Source organism: Poecilia reticulata, chromosome 22, assembly GCF_904066995.2.
Source record: "Poecilia reticulata chromosome 22, P_reticulata-male-v2, whole genome shotgun sequence".
Classification (NCBI taxonomy): domain Eukaryota; kingdom Metazoa; phylum Chordata; class Actinopteri; order Cyprinodontiformes; family Poeciliidae; genus Poecilia; species Poecilia reticulata.
Window position 1 is genome coordinate 24,018,412 of NC_088851.1, and position 19,165 is coordinate 24,037,576.

Here is a 19,165-nt window from a genome sequence, read left to right on the forward strand (position 1 = left end):
CAATATCTACTAATTTACTGTTTAGAAGCAACACTGCAGTATAGCTGGCTGATATAAGAAGCAGGGTTATTGTAAAAAAGCTATTGCTTCAGTAGTCGTGAGATTTTTTGTTGTGATGTGGAAATGGTCCCGGCTAATATTGACTGTAATAACTACCATATAGAAATGCTGACAGCAGTTGGTAATAAGCTGCATATGGTAACAAAGCTGTGGGAAGCTAAAGCTTCATGCTGCTGATGTTCTCATTCCTTCATTCCAGGAGAATAACTTTGTGTCGGTGTAAGGATTTTGTGGCCAGTATGTAATATTTGATTTTTCTGTAACCTTTTACCTGCTAACACCTGTTTGGACCTGTTCCACTTCCTCCAAAAGGATAATAATAAACAGTGTTCAAAACATGTTTTACTAGCCTTCTGTTAGTGAGTGGTCATTAATTATGTACATTTAGAACCAAAGGTGACATTTGCTGTCACTTCAAACCAAGTAGAAAAGACAACAAGACAGTTTATGCTGTTTTTAGCTTCTCATATTAGCATTTAGCATACTTAGCTTTACTGAAGTACAGGCTCCCTGTGTATTCACCGGAGATTGTTAAGCTTTTTTAAAAGGCTAAAAATATTTCCAACTTTTAGATGTTTCTTGAGAGGCAGATCTTAGAAGTTTGGAAGGATTAAAGGAAAGACTTTGTTGTGTTGGGTTTAGCCTTCCTGCTAAAAGTCTCACTCCTACATAGTCAGACATATGTCAATGCCCAAAATGAGGGAAATGTTACTGAAGGTGTTGGTGTGTGCTTCAGATGAATATGATGAGTATGGTCTGTCATTCTGACGTAGACCAGCTGAACACCAATAGAAGAGGCAGAGGAAAGGAATTGAGTTTTTCCTCCTTCCTCCCTGTTCAGACACACATCCAGGAAAACTGACAGAAACAGGCATGAATATAAACATAACAGAAAACAGGCCACTGAGCCGCGTCAGCTACAGAAACACAGATGGTTTCTTATGCTGTTTAATGATGCTCACAGTGCAGTTCTTCCAACTTTCGGTTTCTTTGAAGTCTTTTGAATCCATTGACCTACTAAAGTGCTGTAAAATGTAACCTTTGAAGGAGTATAAAGATATATTGGAAAGAATGCAGCACTAACAACAACAACAAAGTTGGTTGTAAAGTATTTTGTCAAAACGCTCTGCGGCTCAGTTTTATGAAGCGGTTTTAAATCAAATGTGTTTTTATGTTTTCAGTATCTGTTGAAGATCCAAGAGCTGAAGGTGCGCCAGGGACCCGATCTGCTCCAAAGCCTCATCAAATATTTCCAGGCCCAGCTCAGGTTAGTCTGTCAGCAATTATCAGTTCCATCATTTTAACTGTCGACTATACTTTTATTTAATTCATTCAAATGTTTTTACTTGCATACTGAGCTACTTTTGCAGCCGCAACATGTGATGTTTGCTTGTTGGAAACCGAGTTATTCAGAGTCGGATACCAGTCATGGCTCAACTTGTCGCTTTCTGGTTTCAGCTTTTTTCAGGATGGGCTGAAAGCTGCAGAGAATCTCATTCCATTCATTGAGAAACTTGCTTCTTCTATTCACACGGTAAACAGAAGCTGCTTTTTTCTGTCTTTTTTACATTCAGTCAGTAAAGCAGGACCTGAAACTTAGAAAACTTGGAAAAATCCCTCCCAACTTCCTTAGTTAGTTAGACACGACCTGAAGTCTTTGCAGGTTGTGTGTGGTGGCCTTTTTTTTTTTTTTTACCTCAGATTAAATTGCACAGTCATCTTGTTTACAGCCACACATTGATATAACCGTCTTAATCTCACTGAATTGCGACTCATAAACAATATTTTCCAACCGTTGTTACCTAAATAACATCCTTTTCTAGTCCTAATGACATCATGCCAGCATGTTTACATCCTGTTCTCATTTCTATTATTCTGTTGAGGTTTTAATTGCCTCCATTACAGTTGGATACAAGATAACACGGAGTCCTGCTTGTATCTGAAATCTCATTATTTTAAACTAACAGCACCTGGATTACAAATGACGTCTTTATCCGTCTCTTGTTCTGTCCTTATCACTTCTAAACGACACGCTGAGATACTCGAGCTCCTTCACTAGATCCTGGTGCCAGGTTGAGTAATGCACCTTTTTCTTTTGAGATCCATATCTTCTCTTGAATCCAAGGTTCAACAATCAGTCGGAGCCTCTTTTTTTCACCACCATGGAGTGAACTGCTGAAAGTGTGAACCTTCAGCAGTAAAAACAAACTCTCAGGTTCCTTGTTTTTAAAAAGTTGGTGGTCTGCCAGTCCTCCATTGCTCGTTTAATTACTGGAAGATAAAAACATTATAATGAAGTTTCATTTTTTTAGTATTTTTAGTGAACACATTCACACTTTGCACTGCTGTCTCAGTCACACGTAGTCTCTGTAGTTCCAGTAAGGTTGTTTTATGCTTCCTGTATTAAACATAAAAACAGAACTTAGTGGCTCCAGAACATCAGACCCAGCGAAGAAGAGATGAAATCTGTGCGCGTTTCTGACAGAATGCCTCAGCAGCTCCCAGCCTCATAAAAACGGGGCCGAGCAGACTGTTTGGGACGGGGATGGATCCATCCCACTGCCTTCCTGTGGATTTAATGTGTCTTTAATAGCCAGTATTACCGTAAACTCCAAATTACTGGAAACCCATGAGGCAGTTGCATTTTTATTTTATTAAACCTCCGGATTCAAAAGTCAGAAGAACTAAATCCTGTCTGTGTTGTTTCTGATGTTATTCCAGAAGATAACATGTGGACATGCCATACATACTGACTGACTAACCCTCAGTTTAACCAGACCCAAAGCATCCACACATACACTCCCTCTGCACCTTTTTCCTTCAGTTGAAATGAGTCACCCAACGGATATTCTTTGACCCCTGGAAGAAATCCAGGAAACCGTTTTTTAGATTTGACTTATCTTCTGTTTCACTTTCATTTTAATTCAGTTGCAAACACCAAAGTTTCTCTTCCCACCGTTGACGACCGCTCCTCTCCCCTCCATGTTTGGCTTACGACATTGCACTTTGTCTGAAAGATTCCACTATTTCCATATTTTCTTGATGCAAAACCAATTTTTCCAACCACTGGTCTCCAGTCTGCAGAGATGTAGCTTTATGCTGCTTCCAGGGAAAATCACCAGAAAATGGCTGCTAGCAGCGGCGCTGGGAGCGTTAGATGTTTTTCTGGTTCTCTGTGGGCAGAAGCAGAACACTGACCTGTTCAGACATGCCAGACCTCAGCCTCAAGAAGGAAGTAAACAATCAAAAACGTATTATGGTTCCCAGGAAGAAAATGCAAAAAAGGCCTTGCTAACCCAAATACTTTCTTAAAGTAAAAAGCCTTTTTTTAAAATAAGTATTAAGACCCAGTCTGCAACATTTCATGCCATTTCAAAAAGTTCTAATTTAACTTCTCCACCCTATGATGATAAAAATACAGATTATCTAATGAACCGCCTAATATTAATATTATTTTGCATTTCTCAGGTTGAGTAAAACACTTTTATGTGTTGCAGATGCGACTGGAGCAGGACGAGGAGGTAAAAAAACTCCTCCAGCTGAGGGATTCTCTCAGGTTACTTCTGCAGGTCGAGGGCAAAGAGGTAAGCAGAGTTCGGATTTGCTTTATTCAGTTCTTTGATACCGAAATGAATGTCTTCTGTCAGGTCAGGATGAGCACATGAACAAATAAAATACTGAATGAATGAAAGGAGAAAAAACATGATTACAAATAACCGTTACTATTCAGGTAACGGTTATTGGGAGGCAAATTACCACAGAGACAGTAGGAGCAAATTTAGAGCAGCGGAAAATAAATACTGTACAGTTAAAATACCGTACTGACTCGAAGAAATGCACAACTGTGGATTTAATTGTTTTTTTTATATATACATATAAATGTTCATGTATATTTATGCACATAAAAACTACAGTTGACCATTACAAGAAATGGAAAAACTACAACTATAATGGGAGGGATGTAAACACTTACAGGTGGGAGACTTTGTCCAACATCTTATACCATACACTTCATTTACAACTGCATTTAAAGGAATTACATTGTAAATGGCCAATTTCAAGTAAATTATGTAATTATAGTTAACCAATAAGAATGTGTTCTGGACTCACCTTTTTCCTAGCAGACAAACAAACACAAACAAACAAATATTTCAATGAAAATAAAAACACAATCTTCACAAAATGAGTTCAATCTAATGCTGCAAATACAAAGTTATTAGTGAACAACAGGTAAAAATCTAAATATTTAGGGTTTTTTTTAATGAAATGTCCATTTTAAAGTGAACAACAGGCTTTGAAAAGGTTGAACACAGATTAAATAAAATAAATATGATGCTACTACATCATTAATTGTATCATCAACGTAGAAGCGAACTAGACCATTTGCAAAATTATTTAAATATTTTAAATGATAAAGAAAAAATATTTGAGAAACACCCTCAAATACTTTATGTTTTAATTTGACTTATTTACACAAACTCCCATCGCATCCTGCTGACCTGGTGCAAAATATAAGAACTATAACTACACAGTGCACGTTAGACTCCTTAACCACCAACTGGTTTAATGTTTTGAGTGAAGTTCTTAAGCTGTCTTCGTATCCCAGGAGTATCTGAACCGGAAGAATTCTGGGAATGGCTACAGCATCCACCAGCCACAAGGAAACAAGAAATATGGGACTGAGAAATCTGGCTTCCTACAAAAGAAGAGCGACGGGTACATGAACTCATCAGGGTTCAATAAATAATTGATTTTTCTTAAGATCGCACATTCAGTTTTTGTCAGAAGTTCACATCCATTCTCTATGGGCAGTGCAGCTATTTAACTAACCTGACCCTGATCTGGCTTTTTATGACACTTAATGGATTAGCCAGGTTTGTACTTTTGATCATGGGTCTCTCGAATCAGTTTGTTTTAAAGCTATAAATGCAACTTAAAACAATTAGAAGATTTTTGAGCCTGTTGAAGAGAAAGTGGGGCGAAGTCGAGCTTTGTCTGGACCATGTGGTTTTTGTTATTATGGGATGAAGAGTCCAGCAGGGGCCCCTCCTCTGGTGTTTATTGGCAAACAAGCAGATCCAACTTTTGGAGCATTTACACACACACCCACATACACACACAGCTAGATTACCCTGAGATAGGAGAGGGGATGTGGTTCAGTTGGAGAAATGACAGACCAGAGGAGAATAAAACCTCCTCAGGCCTCCTTTTTTTTATTTTTTTTTAAACTTGAGCCAGTTGAGTTGATGAAAACAGGAATGAAGTTATAAAATCTGATAGCACTTTGTTTAGATCTACCCAAACCAGAGGTACAGGTTGGCTCAGGATCTCACAGTGCTGTTCACCACAAATCACACCTACTAGTAACGATAGATCACTAATAAAACAGCTGATTTTTTTTTTCTTTTACACTTTTATCCGTCTAGGATCAGGAAAGTTTGGCAGAGGAGGAAATGTGGAGTCAAATTTGGATACTTGACTATTTCCCACAGTACGGTGAGGAATAAAAGTGTTCACTTTGTTCATTCAAATGAGAAAATAAAGCTTAAGTCAAAGCCTGATGAAGCTTCGTTTTCATTCAGATCAATCGACCTCCAGCCAAACTGAACCTTCTGACCTGTCAGGTGCGGCCCAACCCAGAGGACCGGAGGACATTTGATTTGGTTACTCGTATGTTTATTTTTGCCTAAAATATATCCTTAAAATATGAAATGAAATCTAAATGGGTTGGAACTCATTTTTATATAAGTTCCAACAAGTTTACCATATGTTTGACTTTTTATTTTTTATTTATTCCAGATAATCGGACATATCACTTCCAAGCAGACGATGAGCAGGAATGTCTGATGTAAGTGCCGAAGCCTCTGTGGGATTCAGCTTAATGTTATTTAGTTCTTATCTTATATTTTACTATCTTAGAAACAAGTTGTGACAAGTGAAGGAAGGCTCTTAAATATAAAGCTCAGGTTTGTGTAAGGAGGATGTTTTGCAGGCTTCACTCTGGAAACATTTCTGCCCTGAACTGGATAAGTTAAAACAGAAAGTGTGGGTGATTTTTACATTTTTCCCCAAAGTTTTATACATAATAGCCAACTAAGATGTTTTTTGACAAAACATTAGGACAGCATTCCAGATATTGCATTATGGGAAAACAAGCATGGACACTATTACACTTCTTTCAAATCTGTCTTCACAGCACAGTCTGGGCTTTCTCCCATTCACTTGGATTCTTCCAATAGATTTTCCTCTATGTGGACGTGGCTTTTCTGCTCTGTTTTACAATTATTGTCTGCCTTTAGTTGTAGCAACGGCAGCGGAGGAAGTGAACAAAGTCATTCAGTCCATTTCAGCCACACTTCCAAATATTTTAGGATCATGTTCCATGGCAGACAGAGGTTAAATGTTTAAAAGCAGCATCTTTTGGGTGTTTGACCGTCCTGTTATCTTTTTGACATCTGTTTAAAATTAGCTGAATGAAAAAACAACCATTATGTCCTTTCTTCTAAATAACGTTTTTTGTCTTTTGTGCTTCCTCTGACTTAATCTTTGACCAACTTTTTTTTTTCCAATAGCAACTTCCGCACAGAGGAGTCTTGCTTGCTAGCACAACAGTTTAGTGCTTGAGCTTATTGAGTTTCTGGCAGGCCAATTCTGTAACTTCACAGTATATCTCTTGTTAAAATGATGCTTGAAAGCAAAATCTTACCTTTTTATAGCTCAGAATAAGTGAAGCATACAGTGTACTGGCTGGGAGGTTCCCTGGTCCCAGCTGGTTCTGGGTGGGACGTTCTTAGTGAGGAATCTGAGTGTGTTCTGATGTGGTTTTGGATGGGGGTGTGTAAATGTCCCCTGCTTTTCCCTCGTCTATGGACCTCTTGACAGGTTCTTTTTTTTTCTGTGGGGTCAAAGAAAGATGAAAACAGTTTGTAGCAAAGACGTTGTGAAGCTCACAAAGTTGCAGATGTGGCTCAGTATGGGTCTTGTTACTAATAAAGCTGAGAAAGTAAAAGTGGTGCTGACTGATCATTAAATGAACTGCAAACACATGCGCAACACACGCTGTAAAACGTCTGATGTTTTGGACACAGCTTTCCCACTGTCTCACTGCGAAACGTGGCATTTCCTAAAGGTTTGTGTGGGTTTTGCTTTCAGCTGGGTGTCGGTGCTGCAGAACAGTAAGGAGCAGGCCCTGAACACGGCGCTGGGAGGAGACCAGCTCCACGTGCAGGACAGCGGCCTGCAGGAACTTTCCCAGTCCATCATTGCAGATCTGCGACACATGCCAGGAAATGAGGCGTGTGCAGACTGCGGGGCGCCAGGTCAGCTGGTCCCTCATCAAAAATATTTTAATGGTTCATTGTTTGTTTGTTTTGTGCAGGCTTCTTTAATCCCAATATTTTTTGTTTTTATTTGCAGAAGAACAATTTTTTTGTTGTTGTAAATATCTAAAAAAAAAACTGGAATATATTAGATAAAAAAATAATTTATTATTTAGATTCAAATATGAAATTCATTTTTCAATTCAAAAATGGTGCAGACATGTTTCCCTCTTATGAGGATGGACACAACTTCTTTTTTTTTTACATGAAAATCTTAGCAGATTTTTAAAAAAATTTCCTAGAAAACATTTTTTGAAGAAATAATAACTCCCTAATCCATTCTAGTTGGACAAAAAAAAAAAATCACAAAATATTTTTGGTGTTTTTAATTTATTCAGTACTTGTAATTAAATTTGATCTCCATGGCCAAATGTTTGGACCCACTGGGTTACATCTAATGCCTGTAGTTTTAATTGAGGTGCTTTCCTGTTCTGCATCAGACCCAACATGGCTGTCCACCAACCTGGGCATCCTGACATGCATCGAATGCTCTGGCATCCACAGGGATCTGGGCGTCCATTACTCCAGGATTCAGTCGCTCACTCTGGATTTGCTCAGCACCTCAGAGTTACTGGTACTAGAAAAACTCACCCCAGCATATTATAATCTACACTTGTTGATTATCCAGATCAAAACATTAAATACCAGCATTTCCCAGATGTACCTTCATTTTGTTCCTTTGTGATTTTTCCCTGTGTTTCCTCAGTTGGCCGTCAGCATCGGCAACACCAGGTTTAATGACATCATGGAGGCAGGGCTCCCCAACGACTCTGTCAAACCGTTACCACAGAGTGACATGTGAGTTCCTGATGCATCTTCAGTCAAACATCTGACTGGTATAAAGTCACGTCTTTCATGAGTCTCCCTCACCGTATAGGAATGCCAGGAAGGAGTACATAGTGGCAAAGTATGCCGAACGTCGGTACGTCATCCGCAGGGAAGAGTCGGATCCGGGTCGCCTGTACGACGCGGTGAGGAGCCGGGACCTTGTTTCGCTTCTGCAGCTCTACGCCGAGGGAACAGACCTGGCCAAGCCGCTGGTGCTCCCTGAAGGACAGGTGAAGGTCATTTATTGCTCCTGAGAGAGCAGGGCAGTCCAACTCATTTTTTATTTTGGGCCACATCAAGTTCATGATTGTTCACAAAGGCCGATTGTGTCAGAATGTATTGATAAAATAATATTTGAACACATAAGTTATGTTGAAGAGTCTACTTATGCCTCTGTCTGGAGTCTAGAGGGCCACACCAGAAGCTATGGCGGGCTGGATTTGGCCCCTGAGCCTCGAGTTTAGCACGTATCTCAGATTCTTGTCATGAAGCCAAAATGTCTTGCTTTTGATATAAATGAACAAGTAGTTGGTGGACCAGGTAACCCGGTTTGTTTCAGAAAGTTTGTACTTCTTTTTCTTTATAACTGGTGTTGAAATTGAAGGAAAATCTAATTCCTTCACATATAACGTCGTAAAAAAAGTGAGTCAAGTTTTGGGAAACTTTGCAATGGTTTTTCAAACGCCTCCCATCTCTTTTAGCCTCTAATCCACATTTTTCCTCCCTCATCTCTTCATCTATTATTTCCTCTGCCATCCCCCCGTCTGCCTCGTCTTCTTCTTCTCTTTAATCACACTCTAAACTTCTCCGGCGCTTCCTGGCCGGCTGTAGCAGCATGTGGAGTGTGATTTACTTTGTGGTTGTGAGAGGCTGTTTGTTTGTGTTGGTTGGCTTTCTTTTATTATTTCAGCTTGAAGGTCAAAGCTCGTGTCTCTGGAGAGAAAATGAGACGAGCTTATTGAATTAGGGAAGCAGTGCCGCCACTCCTCTTGCTCTTCTTGTAAACAGATGGAAACTGCAGGAGAGTTTTCACTTTTTAGCATGAAAATACAAGAGTGGCTGTGAAATCGAGCTCTAATTTAAGTTTCATTGGGAGAATATCTGGGTCAGTGGTGCAGCTAAACCAGACTGGGCAGAGAAAAGCATGTAAATATACAGTCGTGGTGAAAAGTTTACTGGCTGCTTCAGTTTTTATGGGGGTAGTTTGCATGCAGTCTGAATTTTTCAAATAAACCAAAATCTATTTTAGTGATCTTATGATCAGATCAGGGGAAAATGTTACAAAAAATGCGGCAGGTGCAGTAATACAACTTTTTAGTAAAACACGATTGCCTCTAAAACCATGCTTTTCATGATTGCTTTTCATCAAATATGCTTTGCAAGAATAAAACATTAATTTTTAAAAATCCAGAACATCATGGAGAGAAGATTAACTGTTGTAAATAAAGCAGGGGCATCTGTGAAGAACCGTTACTGAAGCAGAGCCGTTTCCTTCCTCCTGCAGGGAGTCAGAGAAACGGCTCTTCACCTCTCCGTTCGTGTGGAGGAGAGAAGCTCTCTGGCGCTGGTGGACTTCCTCTGTCAGAACAGGTCAGACCCAGACACAGATCCATTCTCTGTTGCTCACAGATGCTGTCAAAGCAGTGAGGGGAAGCTTAGGACCGTTTGTGTGTTTGGCTTGTTTATTATGCAGCAACTGTCTGGAGAAGAAAACAACAGAAGGGAACACGGCTCTGCACTACAGCGTCCTGCACCACAATCCTGAATCACTCAAGCTGCTTCTCAAAGCAAAGGCTTCTATTCACGCAGGTACATGTCACTGGACTGCAGGACCTCCCAGATGTTTTCATGGCCCTGAACTTTCTTTTTCTGACCGTTACGAAGTCGGATAAAAGAAGACATGGTTTTCAGTTTTTGTTTTCCTTTCACATTTAGTCTGACATGCTCACCCAGTCTTTACAAAAGATCAAGCTCAGTTAGATGGGATGTGGAAATCAGTTTTCAAGACACAGAGACTCAATTGGATTTAGATCTGGACTTGATCATCCTAATCTAAAGCATTCCGACTTGGTGTTTGTTTAGGCTTTTTGTCCAGATCGAAGGTGACCCTCCTTCCCAGTCACACATCTTTTGCAGCTTCTAGCAGGTTTTCATCCAGGATTACTTTGTGTTTTGCTTCATCATTTTCCAATCGATCCAATTTGTTAGATAAATCATTGAACAAAGCTCTGTGAATTGTTACAAGCTTGTGTTATTGTTTTATAACTTAACCCTGTTTTAAACTTTACAACTTTGTCCTGATCTTTCCTCTGGTGAGTTTTATGGGACAAAATGTGAAAAAAATCAGAGGTATTGATGCTTTTGCAAGGCTCTTTACTAATAGCCTTCTGTTACCATAAGGGAGGAGTAAAACTCGTGTATTTACTGTTGTTTTCTCTGTAGTGAACTCAAGCGGAGAAACGGCTCTAGACATCGCTAAGAGGCTGCAGCAAAGTCACTGCATCGAGCTGGTGAGCGCACACTTTCCCTCCATCTTTAAAGATTTAAATGAAACTCTAATAGAGCGTCGATTCTCCAAAGTGAGCTCAAGTTACAACATTAAAATACCTACCAGAAAGCGAAGAGCGAAACCAAAAAGCACAACATCCACAGCTGGAAACCCTGCCTTAAGAAAACTCCCCAGCCTTCCTCCCCAGCAGGCCCCAGTGTACATCATTTATAAGCGCTTTTATTTTCTTACCGGCCATCAGCCCCCACTGATTCAGGCTTAGCTTCTGTCACATCCTGCCTGATGTGAATAACCTTGGATTACAGGATGTAGAAAAAACTGAATGTTAAAAAAATGTTTTTCCCCCCATACATGCAAAAAATGGTTTCCTTCAGTTTGTGTTAGCTTAATAGTTGAACTTAATGTGAACAGGAAGCCTCCATTTGGAGGTTTTCTAGTCACATCCTAACGGATGAAGACTCCAGATTAGAACCAGAACATGCAGGAGGGATTTGACAGCTGACCTGGGAACAGCTTTGAGTCATCCAGGATAAACTAAAGAGTGTGACCTGAGAGCAGGATGCCTCCAGGTCTCCTTTAAAAAACTGAATCAGAGCGATGAGTTCAGTTTTCTAAAGGAGTTTGTGCTACAGAGCCCCCTAGAGGCCAGCGGGGAAATATTTTCTTTTATGTTACTCCGCAGTAGAATTGAAAATGTCTATTTAACATCTGTCTAAAGATCGTCAGTGAAATTTTTTGGCACAAAAACTGGTTGATATCTCACAAACTAGAGACATACATGGAAAAACCTCAGACTTTCAGTGTTCGAGATGAAACTACGAAAAGCTACTAAATACATTATTGTGAGGTAACGCAAAGGGGGTGGGGGGGAATCCCCTGTTTCCCCTAGAGGCCTCCGTAGAATTGAACGTGTCCTTGCAGGATGTCTTTTCTGCTAATGCATGTGTGTGTTTCTTCAGTTGGAGCTGGCCCAAAGTGGGAAGTTCAACTCTCAGATCCATGTGGAGTACATGTGGGAGAGTCAGTCTCAGGAGTTCTATGACAGCGAGGATGACCTGGATGAGCGAGTAAATACACACACACACACTCAAATACTGAGTTACTGAGCTTGACTCTTAGCCAAAGAAGATTCTAGAACGGTGGAGATTTTTTATAGCATTCTCTTTCCATCTACCTCCAGGTGAGTCCGTTACCCAAAAACCGCTCTCCTCCATCAAATGGAGGTGGTGGATCTGCCTTTGCCCAGTGGACAGCCAGCAATGGCACAAGTCCAGGTGTCAGACCCTGTCAGACCTATGAGAATCTGGACTTCCTGTACAAGAATCCTCCTGCCAACAGCGCCCCCCCTGGAGCATCTCTGCCACCACCGCTGCCAGCCAAATCAGTCCTAAGAGGTAGGTCACTGTAGCTGCGTTTCCATTAACTGAAACTTGCTCAAATGGAAATTTCAAAAATAAATTTGTTTAATGGAAACACGACAATAAAAAAAAAAGAAAACACATTTCTTGATGAAGATTGTTGTGCTTGGATGAGGCGGTTTTTTGGAGATATCAAAATGGATGTATTTCGCAAAACTGCAGCCAGCGGAAAATACGAAGAAGAAGACAGGAAGTAGTTGTAGGATGATGTTGCAGGATGTTTTTTAATGACTTATTGAATGAATAAACGCATTCACATGTTAATTGCAATTCGTCACAATTGCAAAATTGCTTCTTTTTTTTTTCACTGGCGAAACATCAACAAAGTTTTGCACACATTTGTAATGGGAACTTAGCTGCTGCCGACTATTTTACTGCAACGCCTCAATACAAGATCAAATTTTGATTTATATCAGTTTGGGAAAAATCTTTACTTGAATAAATGTATTACATGAATAAAGTCAAGATTGCCATGAAGACATTCAGAATCGTATCTGTGTTTTCCTCCCCAGGGCGCTCAGACCCGCAGATTTCAGTCACAACAGCCCAGGATGGAGCCCACATCCTGCGCCGCTGCTCCAACCCGTCGTCCCACTCTTCCAGTCCTCAGACTCAAACGAAACACGGCTCCTCTTCGTCAACTACAGAAACCCAGAGTCACAGCGGGAGAGCCCAACGGTCCTCACACGGACAAGGAGGTCTACAAAGATCGCACAGGCAGACCTGGGACGGCCAGACCACTCAAAGTGTCTCACAGGCGTCCAATCAGAATCACGGTGGGCCAGTCAGGTGAGAAAACAGCTCCAGATTATCCTCAGAATAAAACTATTTCTTCAGTGCCATGCAGATTTATTTGGATTTTGTATTCAGGACAGCTCACAGAAAGGATGTTTGAAATAAATGCAAGTTTTGGAAACTTGATCAATTAAAATGTTATTTTATATGAAAAAGTTGTAGATTTTACTTTCAAGCCATATCGCTCCACCCCAAATTGTACTAGTTGTTATGCATGGAGGTGGTAGCATCATGCTAAGGGTCTTCTTAACTACTAGTAGTTCTGGAGAATCACACAGAACAAAAAAAGAACAGTTCAAATGTAAAATTCACAAGTCTCCTGTGTTAATACCAAAACCCCCTGACTGTCTTCCTGTGGTGTTATCAGCTCAGAGAAGACCACCTCCTATCGGCGCACCAGCACCGGAGGCGGCAGCTTCGGAAAGGGCACCGTGGGCTCTCTGGCGCCGCCCTGCGTGGGCAGCCAGGAGGAGCTGTACTGCAGCCTGGTGGGGAACGGAAACGGCTCGGCTCCGTCTGCAGGGCCTTCGTCCTCCCCCACTGTGACTTGTGGCCCTCGCTCCCGCAGGAATGCGATGGTGCGACCGCACAGACACCTTATTGTGTTTCGCTCAGCCGGCCGGTCCAGAGAGGTTCTTCTCATGGTGTTCCTCGTTTCCTGCAGGTTTCGGTCAGCAGGCCACAGAAACGCGTAAAGGCTTTGGTGGACTGCCGAGCGGTCAGCGCCGAGCAGCTCGCCTTCTTCAAAGATGAAGTCATTGTGGTCACAGCCACTAATGACCCCCACTGGTGGGTAAGTGCAACTACAGTTTTCTTTTTAAGCTACATATTTTTCTCTGCAAAGCTTGGACCTTTTTTTATTAAAATAAAATCATACATTAAAAAACCTGAATTTTCAAGAATAACAGTTGTGTTCAGTGTTTCTCCCTGATGAATCACTTGCAATGCACCTTGAACTGTTTCACGTTTTGTAGCTACAACCACCAGCTTCGACGTATTGATCAACCACGATGTTTGGCATTTTCTTACCAATTAAAATCTGAAATGCAAATCCTCTTCTATAATTAGGGACGCAAGTTATCAATTAATGAGTTGATCTGATTAATCATCTAATGATTAATTAAGAAGTGTTGATTTTCTTAAACCCGGGTTTGTCTTGTATCAAGATGTCCGACTGTCTTTCCATAACATAACAGGCTTTTTTTCAATATGCTGAATTAAAAAAAGAAGCACATCACTAAAGTTTAACGACATTTTGTCAACTCTGTTAAGAGCTGGCTGATTAAACAGAAAATTGTGGTTTTTCACATTGTTAAACCTAAATATATTTATAATATAAAACAGGAACCTCTTAGATTGCTGAATAGAAAAATATGAAAAGAATAAAATACTCAAAACACTTAATCCCCCATGAACTATTAATAAACAATTAATAAAACTATTAATTGTTTGCTTTCCTAACACTGAAACCCAGAGCAAACGATTACATTCAGAAGTCACCTGGCTAGGAAACGGAGTAAAGATTTTATTTCAGTATTAATCCAGCTGCTCTCTTAAGGTTTTATAGATTTGTTGGAGAACATTAGTGGACAAAAAGCATCATAAATCCGAAAGTACTGGAAGTCAGGCCAGGAATGAAGTTGTTCTCTCACTAAACGCGATACAATCCATCATCAGAAAATGGAAAAGTTTGGCACAGATATAAATCTACTATAACAGGCCGTCCACATAAACTGATGACTAAACATACACTTGGAGCTCGAATAGTCAAACTATAATCATGTGTTGGAATGGCCTAGTCAAATCCAGTTCAAGATCTGTTGCAAATCTTGAAAATTGATGTTTGTAGCTGTTCTCCATCCAACCTGACTGAGTTTGAGCTGTTTTTGGAGGGAAGAATTGACAAAAACGTCTAATTAGGCGACTTCACAGGGCAGCTAGTTGAACTGGGTCTTATTTAGTGGCATCAGAGTCAAATTCATGTCATACTTTTTAGATTTCCAGGAAATTCTGATTCCATTCCATAACTGAGTGCTAACTTGTGTCAGTGGACAAATGAAATCAGAAAAAGTGTTAAAGTTTGTGGTTGTAATATGATAAAAAGTTCAGAGCAAAATTGGTTACTTCACATTTCTCAGCTATGTGCTAAAAAACTATATTTACTGATAGTTTTCACTGACAGCTGATGATTAATGTGCTCATCATAGACATTTCATTCATTATTATACAAATGTTTTGAAATGACATTCAGTAAATGTTGAATTCTTTATCATAAATTGAGTTATTTTATGCAGTGTGAGAGACTTAAACATTGCATTTGTCATTTTCCTGACAGGTCGGCCATATTGATGGTGACCCTTCCAGGAGTGGAACCTTTCCTGTCAACTATGTGCACAAAGTAACAGAATGATGCTAGTTTGGACTTCATCACCACATGTGGGAAAGGAAATGCTGTTCTATTCATGGATCCAAGTAATCTGGGAATATTTTCACAACAGGATCTACTGACCAAAGGACATCTGCACGACGAAATCGTCTTTTTTAGGGACTATTACTCATCTCAGAAAGCAACAAAGAAACTGGAAACTTATTTGTTGTCTTAAACTTGCAGGTGCAAAGATAAAGCAATGACTGTGAATTGCTTTAATGTTCTTTTAAATATTAAACATTTGGGCTGCAGGTATATAAGCTGCCTGTATTGATATAAGACTTGTGCATACAGGCAAACTTTCCCTGCAGGACAAAAACCTCTTGAAGGCACTTTAAGTTTCAGAGGAATCCTCTGAAGAGTTGGGAGAGCTGTAAATGTTTAATTAGCCAGCCGCTGAACTCAGAGTTAGCTGCTTTATTTCCCTCTGAATGGAAAATGACAAAGATTTTAAATCACAGGTTAATGAGTCTTATGAGGTTCAGACCTGCCCAGTATCTGCCGCAGACTGGTCCGGATCGTGCCTGCCAGTCTGTCTCCAGTAAAACGTCGATATGTCTGCGTAGCCCAGTGAGAGATCTGAAACTTTGGCTGAGCCGCGGCGACTCCGGGCCCAGGCCGGCCGCAGACGGAGGCCAGGATCCTGTTTCCCGCTGCCTCCAGGCGTCAGTCCCTGGAGAACCTGGAGTAACAGCAGCATGCTGGAGGGAAAAATATATATAAGAAGTCCCTCTGTCCGTCCAGGAAATGGCACTAAAAGTGGACTTGCTAATAACTGTACCCCAGCACAGTAATTTCTTAGAGTTTTTTTCACATTTTTCATGCCACACATGCACACTTACACACGGATCAGCTTCCAGGAGTCAGCAAGCTTTGTGAGAGAAAAGATATTTGTGAGCAAATGATACACATTTCTTTTCTTTTGCACCATTTCTTGTACATATTTGGTCAAACTTAACACATAAAGTTGATATAAGACGAGGACATCCATCTTCTTTACACCCTTGTCCCTCAGTGGGGTCGGGAGGGTTGCTGGTGCCTCTCCAACTAACGTTCCGGGCGAGAGGCGGGGTCACCCTGGGCAGGTCGTCAGTCTGTTGCAGGGCAACACAGAGACAAACAACCATGCACACACACACTCACACCTAGGGACAATTTGGAGAATTAACCTGACAGTCATGTTTTTTTTTGGACTGTGGGAGGAAGCCAGAGTACCCGGAGAAAACCCACGCATGCACAGGGAGAACATGCAAACTCCATGCAGAAAGACCGGGGCCGGGAATCAAACCCAGAACCTTCTTGCTGCAAGGCAACAGCTCTACCAACTGCGCCACTGTGCAGCCCTAAGACGAGGACATGCTCGTAATAAAATGCCAAGTTCTGGTTATATAAAATATGCAAATAAGAGGAATCATGAAGTTTTCCACCTTTAATGTGAGCAATATCCTGTACAGTTCAGCTGGAAAATACATTTATTAGTAGAAGATTATATTACAAACTGCAGTAATGTGACTGCATAAGTGTATACATCCTTAAACTAATACTATTTTGTTTTCAGTCTTTGGTAAGGGTGTCAGCATCTGGATTTGGTCATATTTGTCTTGTCTGCTTTTCTGAAAATGTGTCACCTCATCACACAAACCTAATTCATTAAGTTATTTCAAATATTCTTCTGCCTTCTAATTTAGATGTTTGGACTGAATGTGATGTTATAAAATAATCCTGCTTCTCATCCTCAGTTTTAGCCAGTTGAAGGTTTTTAGTGAACGGCAGTTTCATCCCTCTTGACAAAAACACCAAGTTTCATCTGAAGTAAAACTAACCCCAGAGGATGATGCTGCCACCACTGTGTTTCGGCATGGGCCGGGTGTTCTTTTGGTGAGGCCCAGAAGTTGAGCTTTGTTTTCATAAGATCATAACATCTTCTGCTTCAAAGTTTTTGAAAGACCTTTTGAAGAAAATTCTTCTGTAAAAACCTACATTTGTAAATTGAGTGTTTATCGTCTTAAAAACTTTGTACTACAACCAAAAAAATAATAAAATGTTAACTGCTTTTAATCCTTTAATAAAGAAGCTTTTTTTATAGAAAAAGTTTCTAAACCTCAACAAGTTTTCTATTTCGCATGTGATGTAGTAAATTGTTTTGTACCCTTCTCCTGAATGATACCTTTTCATCTCTTGAAAGTGAGATCCTTTTAAAACTTTCTAACAACTCTGCCAATAATGACTTTCACTAAATAGTGAGGAAAATCCCTTTGGAACAATTGCATTGTATTTCCAGCTAATTAGATTAATTATAGCTGGTTATATTCACTGATTGAAATTCACTTAAGCTGAATGACATCGAACAGATAAAACAACTTTTATTTTATTTTTATTTTTCCTTGATTTTACTTTAGTCTGTTCAAAATAAATAAATAAAATAAAAGGTGATTCAATAAAGGGTGTGTATACTTATGCAACCAGGTTTGTTTTTAGGATGATTTCTTTATAAAATATGTCAGATTAAAGGTGGAAAACGTTTGAAAGTTATTTATATTGGTCTCGGGTTTTTTCCGTATCATTCTTTCAACATGCACTGTATACACCCTGAATAATTGTTATACGTTGCTTGTTTTCCCACGTGATATGAATTTTAAGGGACAGTGTTATTTTTTGTTTTTTAACTTAATATCACACGTTATTGTGCAGCATTTGCTTTGGTTATCCACCTGACTGCTAGAGTCAGAATAATGGTGTAAAAGGGACATTTTCTAACTTAAACAGACATGCAGTAAGGGGGTAAAAGCATTTAGAAAGCTGGTTTGGAGGCTGTTATTTCTGTTCACATCGTCTGGTTACTGTGGTGGTTATGAGGCAGAGAAACATGGAAGTGTGAGGGAGCAGATGACTGCAGCAGATTGTCGCTCTCAGTGGGGACTGTGTGAAATGTAAACAAGAAATGAGCGCGCTTTAGTTTGTAACATATGCATTAAACATGTTTAATGAAGCGCCTTGCTGTAAATGGAGTCATATCTTTGTTTCTATTTACACAACAGATGCTAAAACTAAAAACGTTAGTTACATTGTTCATTAAGTGTGGGCATATTTATTTATTCAGTATGTTTTCCTTCTACATTCTTAAATTCATGCAAAGTTCACATTTTCCTAGTGTTAATTATTATTAATTTTAACTTCTGTATTTTTTGACACTCTGAATATTAATCTTATTTACAATCGCAACATGTGGCGGCACATTTTTGTGCTTTGGAGTTGAACCCAGGTTGTTGGCTTCTGTTTCTGAACTCAGGCTCTCATGGTGTTGAGATCTGAAGATTTCCTGACAACAGATTTCACATCCCAAGAAAAAATAAAAACGTAAAATTACGAGAATAAGTAATGATATTACAACAATATAGTCTTCCTATGAGAAAGTCATAAAATTATGTGAATAAAGTGCAAGAATAAAGTTAAAATAAAGAGAATAAAGTCATAATCATTTGAAAATAGTCATATTGTGAGAACAGCCAGTATTACAAGAATTAAGTCAGAAAATTACAAGAATAAAATCTAAATATTAGAATAAAATTGTAATATAAGTCATATTTTGAGAATACTCATGTTACGAGAATAAAATCAAATGAAGAATAAACTTGTAATACAAATTTAGAATTGTAAATAATTTGTAATTGTGAAATGTTTAACATACATGTCTATGTTTTAACTCGAGAAACATTTTTTACTGAATTTGTGCATTTTTTCATTCTCT

General features: G+C 39.6%; 1 protein-coding gene across 1 annotated transcript in view; it reads left to right on the forward strand.

The window, feature by feature from the left end:
* asap3 (ArfGAP with SH3 domain, ankyrin repeat and PH domain 3) overlaps window positions 1-18,407 on the forward strand; it is a 33,453-nt gene extending 15,046 nt beyond the window's left edge. The window contains exons 7-26 of the mRNA XM_008399953.3: window positions 1,242-1,327; window positions 1,519-1,594; window positions 3,558-3,644; window positions 4,667-4,776; window positions 5,487-5,556; window positions 5,643-5,730; window positions 5,860-5,908; window positions 7,213-7,379; window positions 7,880-8,013; window positions 8,146-8,237; window positions 8,317-8,497; window positions 9,772-9,857; window positions 9,961-10,076; window positions 10,710-10,777; window positions 11,736-11,843; window positions 11,957-12,170; window positions 12,707-12,983; window positions 13,357-13,567; window positions 13,654-13,782; window positions 15,325-18,407. Coding sequence (XP_008398175.1) covers window positions 1,242-1,327; window positions 1,519-1,594; window positions 3,558-3,644; window positions 4,667-4,776; window positions 5,487-5,556; window positions 5,643-5,730; window positions 5,860-5,908; window positions 7,213-7,379; window positions 7,880-8,013; window positions 8,146-8,237; window positions 8,317-8,497; window positions 9,772-9,857; window positions 9,961-10,076; window positions 10,710-10,777; window positions 11,736-11,843; window positions 11,957-12,170; window positions 12,707-12,983; window positions 13,357-13,567; window positions 13,654-13,782; window positions 15,325-15,399 — 2,424 coding nt within the window. The 3' untranslated portion in view covers window positions 15,400-18,407. The remainder of the gene's footprint in view (window positions 1-1,241; window positions 1,328-1,518; window positions 1,595-3,557; window positions 3,645-4,666; window positions 4,777-5,486; window positions 5,557-5,642; window positions 5,731-5,859; window positions 5,909-7,212; window positions 7,380-7,879; window positions 8,014-8,145; window positions 8,238-8,316; window positions 8,498-9,771; window positions 9,858-9,960; window positions 10,077-10,709; window positions 10,778-11,735; window positions 11,844-11,956; window positions 12,171-12,706; window positions 12,984-13,356; window positions 13,568-13,653; window positions 13,783-15,324) is intronic.
* Window positions 18,408-19,165: the final 758 nt, after the last annotated feature.